The following is a 16,851-nucleotide window of genomic DNA, read 5'->3' on the forward strand; positions in this document are numbered from 1 at the left end:
AAAAAGGTTCTTTCCAGTGTTTCCTAAAAATATATGATGCTGAGAAATATACATGTTTGTCATATGACTTACTGCATGTTGCACAAAGATTTTCGGTCATTAAAATGAAGAAGTAAAACAAAACCACAAAAAGCAACTACCTCTCCTTTAATTTCTTCATTTCAGTAAGTGCACAGAGGAGGCTAGGGCCTACAAAGTGAAAAAATTCTGCAACAGTAATACAAAAAGCCAAGTGAAGCCACGCCATGCTCAGACAACGTGCGCTGGAATTATGTCTGGACACGCACCAACGCTATCCTCCAGATTGCTGCTTGCCTTGAGCAAGTTCATTTGCACATGGCATAATTCCACTGAAGTTTCACACCGTCACGTGAAAAATAAGAAAGGGCCTTTGACTACAGCAAGTGCTGATCTCTGAAAGGTGAAAGTGTTTTTCTGAAAGTGTGATTTTGACTGTAATATCTACCGATGGCAGTGGATTGGACAGCTACGGCTAAGATGCAAGCACCGCAATCTGAGGAGATATGGGAATCAGTGAATCATGCCCTCTCTGTCCAATCCCCCATTTCACCTACGGAAGTTATTTTTTAAGCTGGTGACTTCTTGATGTCATTTTTTAGCAGTGAGAAACACGGGTAGCTTCCTGTCCTTGGAAAAGCCCAAAGCTGCCTATGTGTCCACAAATTGCTATGTTTTGTTTCTTCAGGCGGCTCGGTCAGCTGCATCACAGTTTTGCTCCAGTTTTGCTCCAGGGGGGAGAATCATTCATATTCCTGAAGCACATTAGGCAACCCCTTGAGAGTTGGATTCAATAGGCTGTGTTACGGTCTGCTTGGACACCAAGGAATTCCCGCTGAACCCAGTACCACTGTACCTAACACTGGCCACTGCCTCTCTCCTGACAATACATTAACCTATCAGACTTTTATTTATAGGTAGCAAAACTGATTTATATAAGTAGGTGTTTTAAGAGCTTTCTTATCATATTGCTTTATAGTTTTCTATGGTGGTTTCTTTTTTTCAGTTCAATTTTAGTACAGGACAGTTATATGCATCCTGGTAGTTTTTTAGGCATTACCTTCCCTCTGCAATGTAAAAATTCCTGGGTGTCTAGGAGAGTCACATACTTGTAAGATGAGAAGTGGCTCAGTGGGTGGTCTAATATTCCAGATAAATGCGGTATCATTTTATTTGTGACCTTAAAAACTGTGGCCTGAGCCAAAAGTATAACAGACTATTACCACGAAAATCTTGATGCCTTCCAAAACAACCAGCTTTCTGTGTGTATCCTCCTCAGCTGAGGCTACTAGAACTGCAGTTAGTATACAGAGGTGTATACCGAGCTATGTATGCAAGCTATCTGTAGCTCAGTGAAAGGGAACAAACATTTATAAATTTTTACATTGCCTGTGAGAAAGTCATAATATTAGATACTGCATTTTTAGAAAATTGAAGAAAAGTTGAATTTAAATTCAAAACTAGCCTCTATTTTGATGTAAGTTTACTTAAGTTGCCATCTACAGATTTATAAAGATCTTAGCTGTAAGAAAGAAAAAGCTGTAAGCATAAATATAGAAAACTCTATCACTTACTGTTCTCATCTTTCAGGTTAGGGTTCAGTTTTCTTCTCCTGTCTGTTAAAGTAAATATATACAAATTTAGCTTAAACATTTATGGGTTTGAAAGAAACAATACGATTCAACAAACTTTTAGATTAAACTGAGCTTTAAGCACATTTAAGTTTGTTATTAACTCATACCAAATACATGAACTTCTCCACACTTCTTTTCTTTTACAAATTTTTAACCAAATTATGAAGTCCTTAATAGCAAGACTTTCATTTCGTTACAACAAGTACATTTGTCTGAGTTTACTGGAGTCTATTCATATGCAAGAAAAGACTAGAATAATAGCCTGTTCACTTTATTACTTTTCCGCTATTGCACTTGCAAATAAGAAAAGAAACACTATTCGTAATAGTCCAGTACAGCATATCCTTTTAGTTATACAGCCTTAATGGAGATCGAAAATAAATATCTGTGTCATATGCTATAGCTACAATGTCTTTGTAACCATGAGGAAAAACATAATTCAAATTATGTCTTTACAGCCCTCCTTACCTAAGCCAAAGTTTGTGTTCTTTACAGAATAGTAGCTGGCCAGATAAAAAATGTATCTTCCCATATACCTTGTCTCACGTAAGTGACAAGGTGAGGAAAATAAAACCCAACTCAAATGATCCAAGATCTCATTTTAGAACAGAGTACATCTAGAAATAAAATGTGACCAAAGTCACACAAGTGTGCCTAGAGTTACTAAAATTTCCAAAAGGTCTTTCATAGGAAAAATAAAGAATAAGTGAAAAGTTCCACTCTCTCAAGTAAAGTGTACCTTTTTTGGGTTGCCCATTCTTGAATGATTTTCTCTTCTGAAAGATTATTAGTGCAGAGGGAAGGACAGCTACCATCACACACGTGGGGACGATAAATAAGATCAGGGATTTTTGTCCGCTATACTGTGTACTCATTAAAGCTGTCAAAAGCATGATAAGAAAGTAAATTTACAACTTAAAAAACAGGCATAATTTATTAAGTTATCAGTTCTGATTCTCCAAAGTCTTGCTCTGACTGAACAAAAGATTCTTAAAATTTATCAATGTAGTGTTTTACACTAATTTTATGATTACTTTATTCTGCAATATTACTATAAGACGCTTTACAAAAAATGACTCAAATTTCTTATTTGTATGGCATTTGAGTGAGCACTACTGTAATTTATCTGTATCCCATTTGAAGATCAATTAACTAGGAGTCCAGATCAGGGAAGACAACCATGCAGATTAAAGAATTTCCTCTGTACTGGCAGCCACGTAATGGGAACTACCCTAAAATTAAAATATACAGAAAAAAGACAGACTGGCTTGTTGGAGTGCGAGCTAGCTGAGGCTTCAAAGGTGTAAATAATACTGACTTGTTTCTTTTCCAGAGCATCAGTATTACACTGTTTTCTAGAACCGAATTCCAGTGATGTATCATAGGACACAATGTATGTACAAACACTCTCTGTCTTGTAAAAGTTCAAAGTGATACGAACCTAAAGTGGAAACGTGAGCTGAAGTTTCTTCATTCAGTTCTTTATTCCAGAACACGCAGCTGTAGTTATGTCTCATATTTGGTTTAAACATCAGGATGCTGGTGACGTTGTAGAGGCCATCTGCGGTCAGCGTATAGGTGGTATTTGCAGATCCACTGAGACTGAAGTTCTTCTCATCTTGCCAAAAAACCTCTGCCAGAGGAAAGCCTTCTGACTGGCACATAAAAACAAACTTGTCTTCACCTGGTTTCCTTATTACTTGAGTGCTTATTCTCTTGTAGGATGCTGCATAAGAAGTTGAATGAAGTTACTTTATGCAACAATAGTCACTTTCCCACTTCACTTTCCCTCCTTCCCTTTAATGCCGTACTTTTCTATGGCTGTATCTGAGGTACGCTTATTTGAAATGATGAAGGGTGCTTTGTAGAACAATTCAACATTCATTATTCAATCCTTCTCACGCCTACATTGACAGAACTTACTCCACTACTTTACGCAAGGCAGCAGCTGACACTGAATTTATAATTTATCAATACAGAGGAAACAAGTGAAGTCTCATGGGACTCTATTTTCACTTTTTGAATATGCCACTTCAAGAAAAAGGCTGTTTTTACTGTTTGTTTTACCACAGCTTATAAAAAAGTGTGATATTTTCATCATATTAGAAAAAAATGAACTTAGAATTTCTGTGAGGACAGTTCAGAGGAACCAATGTGGGGCTTAAAAATGGCTGTATCCATTTTTGCATTCAGCAAAGCTCGTTATTTAAATGCCTGGGTGGGAAATGGACATACTGCAGTCAGTGGGAAACACCAGAGGCCTTTCAAAGGACTGGTCTATCATGCTATCTGGTAACGTACGCCTTTATTGCCAACGTCCATTTGGCTTTGATGAACACAGAAAATCACATGTCCTTGTTCTAGGAGCTGCAGTCACTTGGGGAATTCCCAGCCACGTGGGTGGTTGCAGCAGGGCTCATAAGTAAATTAAAGCACCTCTGAGAAACTTCTGGGGATGGCCAGAGGTGGCCCAACAGGGCAGGGAGTCAAAAGAGAGGCGGGGGGTGGGGGCACTGGAGAAGAGGGTATGGGAAGAAGGAAGAGGGATGAAGGATGGAGCCGGAGTCGCTCTCCTTCTCTGGCACAGGCTGCTCCTAGAGGAGCTCAGCTGGCCGATGAATCGAAGACTAGCCGGCACCAAGACAATTGCTTTGGTTCCCCTGGGGGCTGAGCACAGGGTCTTGATGAGAGAATTAGTGACAAATCCATCCAAATTAATCAATTTCTACAAGCCTGTAGGAATTTAGTAGAGACATTTCAAAGAATATATACTTACATTCAATTCAGCCACTAACCTTTTACTTCCAAAGTAATGTACTTGTAGTCCACGCCCTGGTAGTCAATGAGACAAAGGTATGATCCCGCATCTGTGATCTTCACGCTGGTGATCTGAAGGATAGCTCGTCCCAATTTCAGTTCACTGTGCAGAAGTGCTGCTCTTCCTATGTAATCGTGATGTTGGGATGGAGGGAATGTCTTCCCATTGCGGAGTGTGTACACCTCTTTTGATTTCGACTGGCCCTGCCTTTTTTGCTCCCAAACAACCGTCAGGAGTCCTAGGTTTAATGAGCCGTTCACAGGGAATCTGCATTCCATGGTCACATTGCTCCCATACTCCACAATGTATAGCTGTTGAGGAACTTCAACTGTAAATAAAGCTACGGCAGGAAAAGAAAACCGTTTCATTTGTTGTATTAAAATATGTTCTGATTTTCTTTAAACTTGGGCAAAAAGGTGTCATGTAGTCAGGCATATGGTTACTGGTTTGACTAAAAGTTTTAAGCATTTTTTGTCCCTATTCACACTAACTTTTTTACCATGTCAGTAGTATTTATAGCAAATCATCTATATTCTGTGTTGATTACAGAGTCTGAAAGACAAGGACAAAACAAGCAAGGGTTTTTTTCACATTTTAGAAATAACTTAAGGCTGAGTCAGTGATTACACAGGGAGCACTTCTATGAAACTATGATTGTATCTTATATGTCCGAGGATTCTAGTAAAGGCAACAGTTAATTGTGGAAATAGTAAATCTGATTTCATTATCCTTTACAAAGAGAAAATCCAGTGTAACCCCTTTGAAACAAATAGAGTTGCATTGGATAAGCACGTGTAACTTGGAAGAATTGCTATGTAGCAGTTACAGTCTTCCACAAGCCTGGGACCATGTGAGTGTCATTTCATCCCATGCGTCTTCTCAGATATATGCAACAGTATTACAGAAAGTATATCAAAATAATGTTCTTAGCCATTCACCAGATCTGAAATTCATATTGTTATGAATATTTTACCATTCTAAAGTGTCTTGATAAAGGAGAGTTATTTATGATATATCATTCAATATACCTTTTTGCTGCTTTCTATATTGGATGTACCATATATTGGTAGATTTAATTCAGAAGCATTTGGAAATATTGGTAGTGACATTCAGAAGAGAAGTTCATGCAACTGTTTATGCATTCCTTTTATTTCATGTGTTTGTGAAATACTTACAGGGAAAGCTTCAATTCCTGTTAGCAGTGTTTGTTTATTCACTTTAACATAACCATAACGAAGGAAAAAATAATATGAGTAAGTGCCAAGCCCCTTCTTGGTTTTAGCCAAGCCACTCCTGCTGCAGGCATGGACAGGGGAATACACATAGGTTTACTTCACTCTGCCTCACTCTGAGGTTGTTTAATTTACAATTGGCTTAGGTTGCTTTGGTCACCCTCCCTCTCATAGCCATGCCTGCTAATGCTGAACGCCTCAGCTGTCAATACACTATGCTTTAAAGAAGCCTGATTGTGTGAAAGTGACGGATGTCTCTCCTGTGCTCGAGTAGTACACAGTGCCTTCTGTAAGACGTTGCAAGCAGAGGCTCCAGACATCATTGGCTATTCATGCAAGTATCACTGGAGGTGCTGAAGCCCACGTGCTGAGGGCATAGCGGTATTTGCTGCATTGGTTCTGCTGGTGGAATTGAAAGGCAGTTTCTCTCTCACCTGAAACCACACAGAGCTGCATTTCCAGCAACAGCATTGTGAGGATCAGGAACATTTTCTCAGGTGGATCTGAAACAAAAGTAGGATTGCATCAGAACTTGCAACAGCTACCTTCTCCTGCTGAGATGGTTTAGAGCCATGCTAGCCTTCAAAGCCCATCGCAGCTAAAAGTAAGCAAAAATAAAAACAAAACCTAGGCTACCACTAGAAACAAGGAAAATCCTGAGTAAAACAACCCGTGCACACACATGGAATATGAACCATTGACCTGTGGCAGTGAAGGAGGAGAAACATTTCCACAACTTCACCTGTGAGGCTTTCAGGATCTGTAGCTTGCAGGCAGTCTTAAATAGTCTGAGAGGGCAATGCTTTTACAACAACTTCACATTGAAACTCTAGCCATGAATATTAAAGATCAATTGCAGTTGGCTTCTCATATGCGGGAGAGCTTCATAAACATGCACAAGCAGACTTTTTTAACTGCCTGCACTAACACCTATCTAGTTCACAAGATCGCTAACCCTGATTTTGTTTCAACTCTGCTTTGCATACTTTTTTGAGGATACTTATTGTCTGAGTTCTTTAACCTCAAGACCAGCAGATACCTGGAACTCAATGTGAGGTACTGGAAATCTTGGGGTGGGTAAATTAAAGTTTGCTTCAGAACAGATCAGATTTTAAGACTTAGGGCTGCTAGTTCTTTCACTTTGCATGTGGCAGTGCCTGTCATGTACAAAGTACCTTGTATTACTGACAGTAAACCAACAGTCCTGAAATAATGCAAAAGGAGAAAATCCTGTTTTAGAGTGAGTATCTTCCTGTTCCAGTAACAAGCAAACTATTGTTCGTACTATTGTATGCAGAACAACATAACCAAAAAGCAAAAAAAACCCCCAAAAACCAGGGACAACATTTATAACAAAACTAATGAGATAATAGATAAGAAGGAAGAATTACTTTGAGTAAAGCATGCTAATGTATAGCATAATCTGAAAAATCAGTGAAGGAGATCCAGAAATAAGCATAAGGAAGTAAAGAAGAGAAGGAGAAATTTTAGCCTTCCTCAGAGGTAGACTTGATGGAGAGTGTTTTTAATTTTACTTCTCCATTCATTTGTGGCTCAGCTTGAAACATCCTGGCCCTGATTTTCTCAGGTGCTGCATTTTTCTCATTGCTTCCACCTTTGAGCTCTCAGTACCTCAGAAAGTTAGGCTCAAGCTTTATCAAAGTTAGCAGCCAAAATTAGAGGACTTCTCCTGGAAATTTAGACCTTAATCTTTTGATGTCACAGCTACAGGTGACCTTTATGTTACCATAAAGGTCATTTATGTTACCATAAAGGTGGATATCGAAACTACAGTAAGCAGACTTATTACATGTAAATGAAAGCTAATTACCTTTATCAGAGGACTGACTGAGATGCCACTACTTAATGTGTGATAAATTGTAATTATTTTAGCTGTATGAGAAAGGAGCTAATAAACAGTATCAGCATCAGTATCTCCATTTCTTGGATGCAGAAACAAAGATCCTGTACTGCCCTGACAGCCAGGTTAAATTTCACTCATTATGTAGCCACCACAGAGTTTCACAGTTAATACTATAAAGAAATTTACTGTCCTCAATCTCCTGTGATGCTCACTTCTCCACACAGCCTACCTAGAAGCAGGTGGACATAAAGGGAAGAACAGAACGAAGAATGGAACAGTATTTCACATCAATGTTTAGATCCCTGGATTAGCCCCATGTGGGACATTTGAGGTTATCTGCTCTGTTTTTATAGCTCAGGGTACATTGAGAATGCAGAGCATGTATCTTGTTTAACATAGGGGATGGGACTTTTTGAAATATACATATTACTGAGAGTAAAAGGATAGAACAAAAATAAGGGGATACATAGGCAAAGCCCCAGCAGATAGCAATCATAATTATTAAATATCAAATAAGAGCAAATCTTGCCTGATCATATGGATTAGTGTGAGAAGAACATGACACATACCATAAATAAGTAGAAGAACTCAAACAGGGAAACATTTTTGCTTGTGGTGCTGAAAGCAGACATGGAATGCTTGTGGTGTTCAGCAAGAATCTGTATCAGAAGTATCAAGGAACTATCAGCAAGGATCTGTATTAGAAGCCAACATTCTTTATTTCCATGATCTTAGAATCATAAAATCGTCGAATCATTAAGGTTGGAAAAGACCTCTAAGATCATCGAATCCAACCGTCAACCCAACACCACCATGCCCACTAAACCATGTCCCTAAGCGCCTCATTTACACGTCTTTTAAATACTTCCAGGGATGGTGACTCCACCACTTCCCTGGGCAGCCTGTTCCAAGGCCTGACCACTCTTTCAGTAAAGAAGTTTTTCCTAATGTCCAGTCTAAACCTCCCCTGGCGCAACTTGAGGCCATTTCCTCTCGTCCCAGTGGACAGCAACCTGTCACGCCACCTCAGTGCAATCTGCCCATGCAACTTAATCATGTGGCTCTGCCAGGCATCCTGAGACATTTCCATAAAGGTCTGCACCAGAATCTGGAAAGTGATGAGCTTGCGGTACCAACCATTCATGCTGTGACAGAATAGCCCTCATTTTCTCCCTATCTTTTGTAAAACATATGCCATGCCCTGCTATGCAGTAGTCCGTATACACAATAATCCTAACAAGTTTGTGCACAGCACTGTCTTTTTTTTTCCTTTAAGCAAAAGGCCATCATCATCTGCCTGTTACAACTTCATACGGATATAACAAAGGAACACTGCACCATAAAAATCAGCACTTAGTGGTTCTGGCAGCAAAGTCAGGAATTGAAATCCACATCTGAGAACATGAGGAAGTCACATGACATTTCAACAGCAATTTGGATCGTGTCAGTAAAAGAATTTCCCAGACCAACCTGCAGAAGAAAAAGCAAGTTTTCACACAGTGCTGTGTGATTATGAAAATGAAGCTGAATAAACCTTTGAGGGTTGAGGTGATGAAAACCATAGTGTCAGACATCTAAAAACCATCATGGCTTTTTATGAGTTGTAGTAGTTCCAATGAGGATGTAGGGCCCAAGACTGAAAATTTGAATGGGAACAATGAAAACAAAGGCATGACAATATGAATGGAAAAAGGGAGGAATATAATCCTCTCTCTTTATACAGCTTTTTTATTTTACTGAAAGTACTAAGTTGAAACCCATACTTGACTCTTTTTGGCCCAAAAGGAACACATTCTGGTAAATTTTCTTAGTGAATGTTGAGTGAAATCCAGAGGGCAATGATAATAAATCACTAAAATTCCACCAAAGATCAAAACAACACTGTGTATGGTTTTCCTCCTTTTGATAGAGTTGATCATGTCTATGTCTTTAGTCCTGGCCCCAGCTCACATACCCACAGGGTTTATAACACTCATCTCCAAAAAAAAGTAATTTTTGACCAATGGAATGCACCAGTTCACGTAAAATCTCAAGTGGTTGCCCAAAACTCTCCTGGTTAAGGAGCGAGAAAGATGTTTCTTGTTCCCTCAGAAAATTTAGACTTGACATTCCCATTTCAAACTGCACAAGCTGTATGCTCTAGGCTGCAATATTGTTTTCACCATATTATTCAATTTTCAACATAAAGTATAGACTTCATTCAAATTCTACAGACAGACGTGAAGAGGTGCTTGTCCTAACAGAGCTGTATGTTATAAGGATGCTCTCAGGAGGTCACAGTGGTGGCAAAAGGGGAACATCAAACTCTGCTATACGCTTAAGCCATGGAGCTCTTGAGCAAAAGCTGGGGTACTTCTTTTAAATAGCTGTACTTTGTATAAATCTCTTTGGCATGTGTTTATTGTTACGCCTGCTGGATCTTATTTTCAGGGAACACTGTGGTTGTGAACCACAGTGAGTTGTCAAGAGAGGTTGGCACCAGTCTGGTCAGAAGTGTTGGGACTGATTTGACCTCAGTTAGTGACAACTCCCACAATGTTGACAATATTGAAGAGAAGCTTTTGAATATTGCAAGAAGCTTTGTAAGCAAAGGAACATGGAAATCACAGAATATTTTGCAATCTGCTCCTTAGTAATAAAGATTGAAACCCACATCTGAATAATGTGAACTGTGAATTCAATTCTATTCCTTTCATCCGTGTACCTGAAAGATCATAGCACTTTTCTTAGATAAAAGGAGCATCTTAGTATAAGACCTTAGTACAAGATGGTCTGGCATCACCTTTGGTTAGTAGCCTTGCTATGATTGTCCCTGCTCATTGCAGGGGGGTTGGACTAGATGACCTTTAAAGGTCCTTTCCAACCCAAACCATTTTATGATTCTATGATTGCTGCCAACACAAGAATAAAAATGGGTCCTGTGCAGGATGAATTTTCTTTATGCTGTCCGCTAAACAAACACAACCAAAGGCACAGTCACTGATTCAGGGACGTTATAGTCTAACAAATCATGCATAACCCTTTCCTGGAAACATCATTTCAGCTATTAAAATATTTGTATTCCAGCAAATGGATGATTAAGAACATTAAACACATTTAGCATTTACATAATGACACTTAGCAGCAGTAAGCAAAGAGAGTTTTGTAGACGAAGAGCGTGTCTTCCACTAGAATAATCAGAACTGTTGGAAAATCTAAACAAGCTTCCATGCACACCAGCTTTTCTCCAGGTTTAAAGCAGAAGTCAAACATACATAGAAGTTCACAATAATTGCTCAGACTTCAGTCTGAAAGATTAAAGGATTAAAAGACTAAGGAAAGGGTACTTGGTCCTTTTAAAGTTAAATAGGTATTGTAGACAGACCCTTGTTTGTATTGTATTTCCCTGCAGACCAAGTCAGTACCCTGACAACACTTATGATCATGCTCAGTTTTAGCAGGTGTAACACAGGTGTTCCTACGAAGTTCCTGGAAGAAAGTGGGGACATTGCACTCCACGGCTGGGAGCTGGGAGGAGGACGGGTCAGGTGGCTTGTGTCCACCTCCACTTGAACGGTCAAGTGCACTTTAGCAAACAAGATGCTGCAGGTGATCTGAAAGACTGGTGAGGAATCCTGAGCTGATGGGCTTTGTTATAGATTTGAAACAGCAATCTTGCTATTGATTTGTTGATTCCTACATTCAAAATTTTTGCTCTGCTGCTGACACACTCTATAACATTACAGAGATCCGCTCAGACCACTCTTTTCCTATTCCCTCTCCTTCTACAGCCTTTGTATTTTTGTACTGCAAAGGTAGTGCCTGCACAAAGCACAATGCAATACCCAGAAAGGCAAACTGGTCTGAATACCAGAAGCAATCAAGTTGTGTTAACATGGCATCCTACTTGGCTCTTTTTGGCCAAAAGAAAGCATCAGAGAAATACCAGGCTGATGTGACTGTACTGCTTGTCATGCCTAGGCTAGTTTGTTTTGGTGTAATTCAGATCTTTCTGCATGAAACTGAGTTTTATGCTCATTTTGTTGGAAATCAGGCTATCTTCTCATACACGTATGTACACTGCAAAAGATTGAGGGGTCCCAATCACTGTTTTCTTTCTTCGTCTTTCTTTGTTACTGAAACTGCTTTGTCTTCTGTGCATCTTGTGGTTTCAAAAGCTTTCTTACAACACCCTCAGGTGTGCAAAAAGACACAACCTTTTCAACCTCCTCATGGAATGACTAAACTGATTTTCCTTTCAGTGAAGGATCCAGTTTAAAAAGAAAAAAAGTTAAAAAAAAAAAAGTTTAAAAATCCTAGGGCAGAAAATAAACAACAAAAAAAGCAGCATTAGATCCTCATACAAACTACGTCTGTTCTATACCTCACCATCAGGAAGAAAGTACTTTGTTTCCATTTCAGGAATTTCATAAAAAAACTAGCAATGCATATTAACACTTGTTCAAAGTCCATGTCTCAGGCCTGCTTCAGTATGTCTTGTGGACATAGTCTTCTGCCCTTATTCTCTCCAACCCACCTCACCCACACACCCTCTCACTTGCTGTTCCTTCTCTGCTGTTGCACCCTTATTACAGTCCCTTGTTGCCCACCTCAGTATGCAGCCAATCTACTGTGGGTCCATTGCTTTGTATTTGATGTTCACATCACCTGTGACAGCCTATTTGCATCGTTTCAGTCTGCTCTCTGTCTCACTTCGGCTTTCAGGTGAAGAGATACAATTTCTCACTTCCTTCTTTGCTCACCCTTGCTGTGAATTTTCACTTTCCCTGCATTGTTTAACTGTCACCTGTTGTATCTTTTTCACTGTCACTTTTTTTATTCAATGTCAAATACAATAATTCTAACACAACCTCAAATAAAAATTTTTTTGCCATAGATGTTAGGCTAAGATTGGATTGAAATTTTATTATGAAAATGTTATTCCCTACGTTTAAAATGCAGCTGGGTATTCTAGAGAACACATGCCTTTCAGCTCTTAGCAGCAGCACTGAACAATACAGGCTAACATTTTGGCATGATATGCTGCAAATTTTCTTTCATATCTCCAGCTTCTGCAGAAAGAAAGACTTTCCAGAGAAGCACAAGAAATTCTCCTCTTCCTAGCCTGTGCTCCTCCTGGGAATGCAGAAGGTGAAAGTCCCCAGACTTTCTGTACAATCAAAACAACCTACCATCTGCAAGTAGGGTTTAATAACAAACAGAAGAAAGTAAGCAGGAACATATAGATACAAATACATACAGATTTTCTTTCTCCTTAGAACTCTTCCCCAAAATTCAGAATGAAAGATTTACAAATAACAACAGCCCAATGCATAAGCTGAAGAGGCTCGATAGCACCACTCCTCTGCCTTTGCCTATGGGAGAAGATTGAGTTGCAAGACAGGTTCAGCTTCTCAAACTATTCCCCAAGGTTTGAAGTTATATGGACCTGTGTTTTAGGATCTGGGACTTATGCAATCTCTGGTTCAGAATCAGAGTCCACTCCCTACGAATTGTTTGAAAATAAACTTAATAAGTGAATATTAAGAATATATATAAGGAAAAAAATCTGCAATCCATCAGCCAGAAATACAGTAAATATAGATTTGCATTTTAGCAGCATTATACTCACATCAGATCTTTATGCAGTCATTGGAAGAATCAGGTTCATGTAACAGCTAAGATTTTCAAAGTTTTACGAAGTAGCTCTGTCCTATTTGCATGATAGCAGAAACTATCCAACTCTCATAATCAGTTTAAGACATGCACTGATAGCACAGCTTGCAGGCTGATCTTATTCAGGCTTTAGGTTGCAAAACAACTGACTGTGTTAAAAGGAAACCACCAAGTTTCTTAGGAATTTGTGAGCAGTTCCAGTTTCATTTTGATGTTTCATGCTGAATGTACTCTGAGCTCAGTGCTCTGCATTGCTGAGAATATGCATCCAAACAAGTTTATTTAAAGCATTCTGTAAAATTTATATGCTCAAGTTCTGCTTTTAATTAGACCCATATTTTTTTGCTGGATTTATATCAATTTAGAGCAGTATATAGCCTTGGCATCTGAACTTGCATTTACTAGGATTGTCCTGCATTCATGAAACCACCAAGTTGTATTTTCTTAATTTTCATCAGATTAATTTTACAAGAATTCCTTGAGAGATTACCTAACATTTGCAGAACACATTTCCTGTTCATTTTTATCTACATACATATTATTATTTAAAAAAAAAAAAAATCACAATGAGGGTAGGCAAACACTGTTGCCCAGCAAGGTTGTGAATCTCCACCCTTGCAAATATACCAAACTTGACAGGACAAAGCCTGGGCAATTGGATTTAAGTTGGCCCTGCTTTGCGTGGAATGTTGGACAGGTGAGTGCCAGAGCTCCTTTCCAACATGAAGTGTTATATTCTATTAAACATCAATGGATGTCTCTGTGCATTTTACTGTTACTAGGTACTATTTACTTCCATACTGCAGTTCATCACTCTATCTTTTAATTTATGACCACATCATGAGTGGGAGACATAAAAGAGGATACAGTGGTCTCTTCCCAGGTTTCTCAGATGCATTGGTGCTACAGGTGGGACACACATACCCTTTTGTCTCCAGTCAGTTCTTCATCACTTGGGAGAATTGTGCTCTAGCTCCACAGAAATAATGGTTGTGGCTTTAGTCCCATGAATCCTGGCTGGTTTCGGACAATGTATGATGATTGCCTGCCTCACAGTTCCAGTCTGACTCAGACCGTGAAATCATGTCTCCTGGTGCAGAGCAATTCATCTCAACAAAACCAGTGTTATACTACTTTTCTTCTTCTCAGTAAACTTACCACGTACAGGCCTATCACGTAAATTCCTGGTAGCCTGACCTTTTTCCAGAAAAACTCCAGTGACCTCTTTAGCAGCTGTCAGAAGTCAATGGTTTGGATGATTGGACAAGTGAAGGAGAGAGAAAAGTCCATAGGGCCAGAGTTGAGCTTGATCTATGATTTACAATTAAAATCAGGTTTGCCTGATGCCCTAACACTTTCAGTAAAAGCAAAGGGGAAAAGATGGAAGCAAACTGAGATCCATGCTCTTTTTGTAAGTATGTGAGAGTTGGGGAATTGACTTTTCCTAAGGCACTTCTTCCTGACTGATGCTTATGCCTACTGTTTCTCTTAACTCCTTCTTCACCCTCCACCTGCCACCAACTCTTAAAGGCCTTGTTTGCTTTGTGGCCTTTCATACTAAGACAAATAGTCTATTTAGGGAAAAATATTTATGCAAACACACATTGCAATTAATAACATTTTTAAAAAGATTTATTAATGGTAAAATAAAGAAAAAGGCAGAAAAATATGAATGATGTGCAAGTCATGCAGAGCCCATAGGCATTTTGAGGTGGGAAAGGCAGGAGATAACCCTCTACCAGAGACATTGTAAAAGATTGATGTCCCAGCTGGAGTCATGGTGATTCCTAGCAAATGCCTTTGCAGAATACCAGTGTCCTACCAAGGAAGACTCTCCACCTGCATAAAGTCCTCAGGGAAGCCTTGTTTTGTTGATTGCTATGTTCCCTATCTTCTGATTAGCCCTTTACGTGCCTACCCCATCCACAACTTCCTCGCTTGTTTGTTGAGGAATCTCTACCTCCCCTGCGTCTAGGTGTCTAGTTTCCCTGCAGGTATTGAGACTTCTTCTGGAAGGAAAACAAAAGTGTTCCTTGTTCTCTTCCCACCTGTCAGAAAAGGCACCCCAAAGTTACTTCACAGTCACCATCACCATCTTCTACTTATTCTGAGCCAGCTCTGGCTACAATAGGTTTTCTTCATGTGTTCCTATTTTGGGACAGGGAGACAGAAAGCTCAGTGCAATTGCCCAAGACTCAGCGACCTGCCTTGGGCATCTCATCAACCCAGCAGTACCTGGCAGGGACTTGGCTGGGACAATCACCTAGATTGCAGGACCAGAGAAACACAGAGAGGGTGACAAGGAATCGGGGAGAAGATGCTGCAAAACCGGAAGTCCCACTGTTAACACCTGCAAAAGCAGAAGTTCCACTGTTAACATCTCTGCCATTTTGCTGGTCAGCTCATGCTTGGAAGATGCACCATTGGTACCTGTCACTCAAGGACATTAAAGTTACTTTTTTGGCCAAAAGGGAAAAGGGACACACATCCTGCATGCTCCTCCATGCACATCCTGCAGGTCAATAGCAATGATTCTATTTTTCTTATTATTCGTTATTCTTTAATGTAATTCTTACTAGTAATAGCATTCATATCCTACAAAATTAAATGCCACATCACAGAACAGGCCATCCGACTGGTTCATAATTACGTTTTTCAAATTAATGAGTCTGAACTCAAATACCAATAAGCCAATTTAGGTTGTGCACACGAACCAGGCTTTTCTGAGCACTTTTGGGCATCTAACAATGCTTGGCCATTAGGAAGCAAAATGCAGCTTCCTGAAGCTGAGTCTGCTCTAGCTTCCTGCTGGATTTCATTTGCCAGATAGCCAAAAACACTGAAGTAGCGTGCAAAAAGTGTTAACTGAAGGAAAAAATATTATTACAAATATGGTGTTTTACTACATTTTTTATGTTAGGATAGGAAGGATTTCCTCTCACCTAGTTCTCATGACCTAAATGTGTCGTATTTTCAGTCAGGTATGTATTCTCCCTCTGTCACAAATGGAAAGTAATTGTGCCAAAACAACTCATGGCACTGGAGGATGAGCATGTGGGCCTGTCTCCCTGTATTCATAAAAATGAAGCACAGATACTTAGCTTATCCTGAAAGCTTAATTTGTAAAATTACTAAAATTAGATTAAACAAGTTCTGGTTTAGGATGTCAAATAAATATAAAGTAGAGCTTATTTAGAGAGGACAGTTCTTTTCACATCATCTGTTATCCACCACACATCCCACTTTTCTAATGAAGCAGCAAAATTTCAAGCTTCCTATCATCCACTCAGGAATTCAAACACTGGCATTATGGATGGTAGGGTTCAGCTACAGAATTTAAAAATATATCTATATCCCCTCACTTCATTAACTTACTCATCTGATATACAGCACTGTCAACAGTAACTTACCTTTTTTCCTGCTGGGAAAAGATAAATGTAACAGTTCCTGTTGTCCGGTGGAGCTTGATAAAGACACCAACTTCAGTTCCATGATAGTAAGTGTGCACTAACAGCACTGCCTCGGGAAGGTTGATAGTAACTAAAAGGAGTAGCCTTTTCACTTTTACTTTAATATGCAAACAGCTGTTGCAGTCTCAAAGAGGAAGTAGAAAATGAAGAGGTTGTCTGG

The 16,851-nt window shown here is 39.4% G+C and overlaps 1 protein-coding gene across 1 annotated transcript; it reads right to left on the bottom strand.

Moving 5' to 3' along the window:
* Positions 1 to 1,592: 1,592 nt before the first annotated feature.
* On the bottom strand, positions 1,593 to 6,191 carry PDCD1LG2 (programmed cell death 1 ligand 2; the record flags this gene model as incomplete). The annotated part of the gene is made up of 5 exons (XM_009578163.1): positions 6,126 to 6,191; positions 4,448 to 4,808; positions 3,094 to 3,378; positions 2,392 to 2,532; positions 1,593 to 1,634 (listed from the first exon to the last, which is right to left on the bottom strand). Coding segments are annotated over exons 1-5 (895 nt in total), but the record flags the coding sequence as incomplete, so codon positions are not given.
* Positions 6,192 to 16,851: the final 10,660 nt, after the last annotated feature.

Source organism: Fulmarus glacialis, unplaced genomic scaffold (assembly GCF_000690835.1).
Source record: "Fulmarus glacialis isolate BGI_N327 unplaced genomic scaffold, ASM69083v1 scaffold50435, whole genome shotgun sequence".
Lineage (NCBI taxonomy): Eukaryota > Metazoa > Chordata > Aves > Procellariiformes > Procellariidae > Fulmarus > Fulmarus glacialis.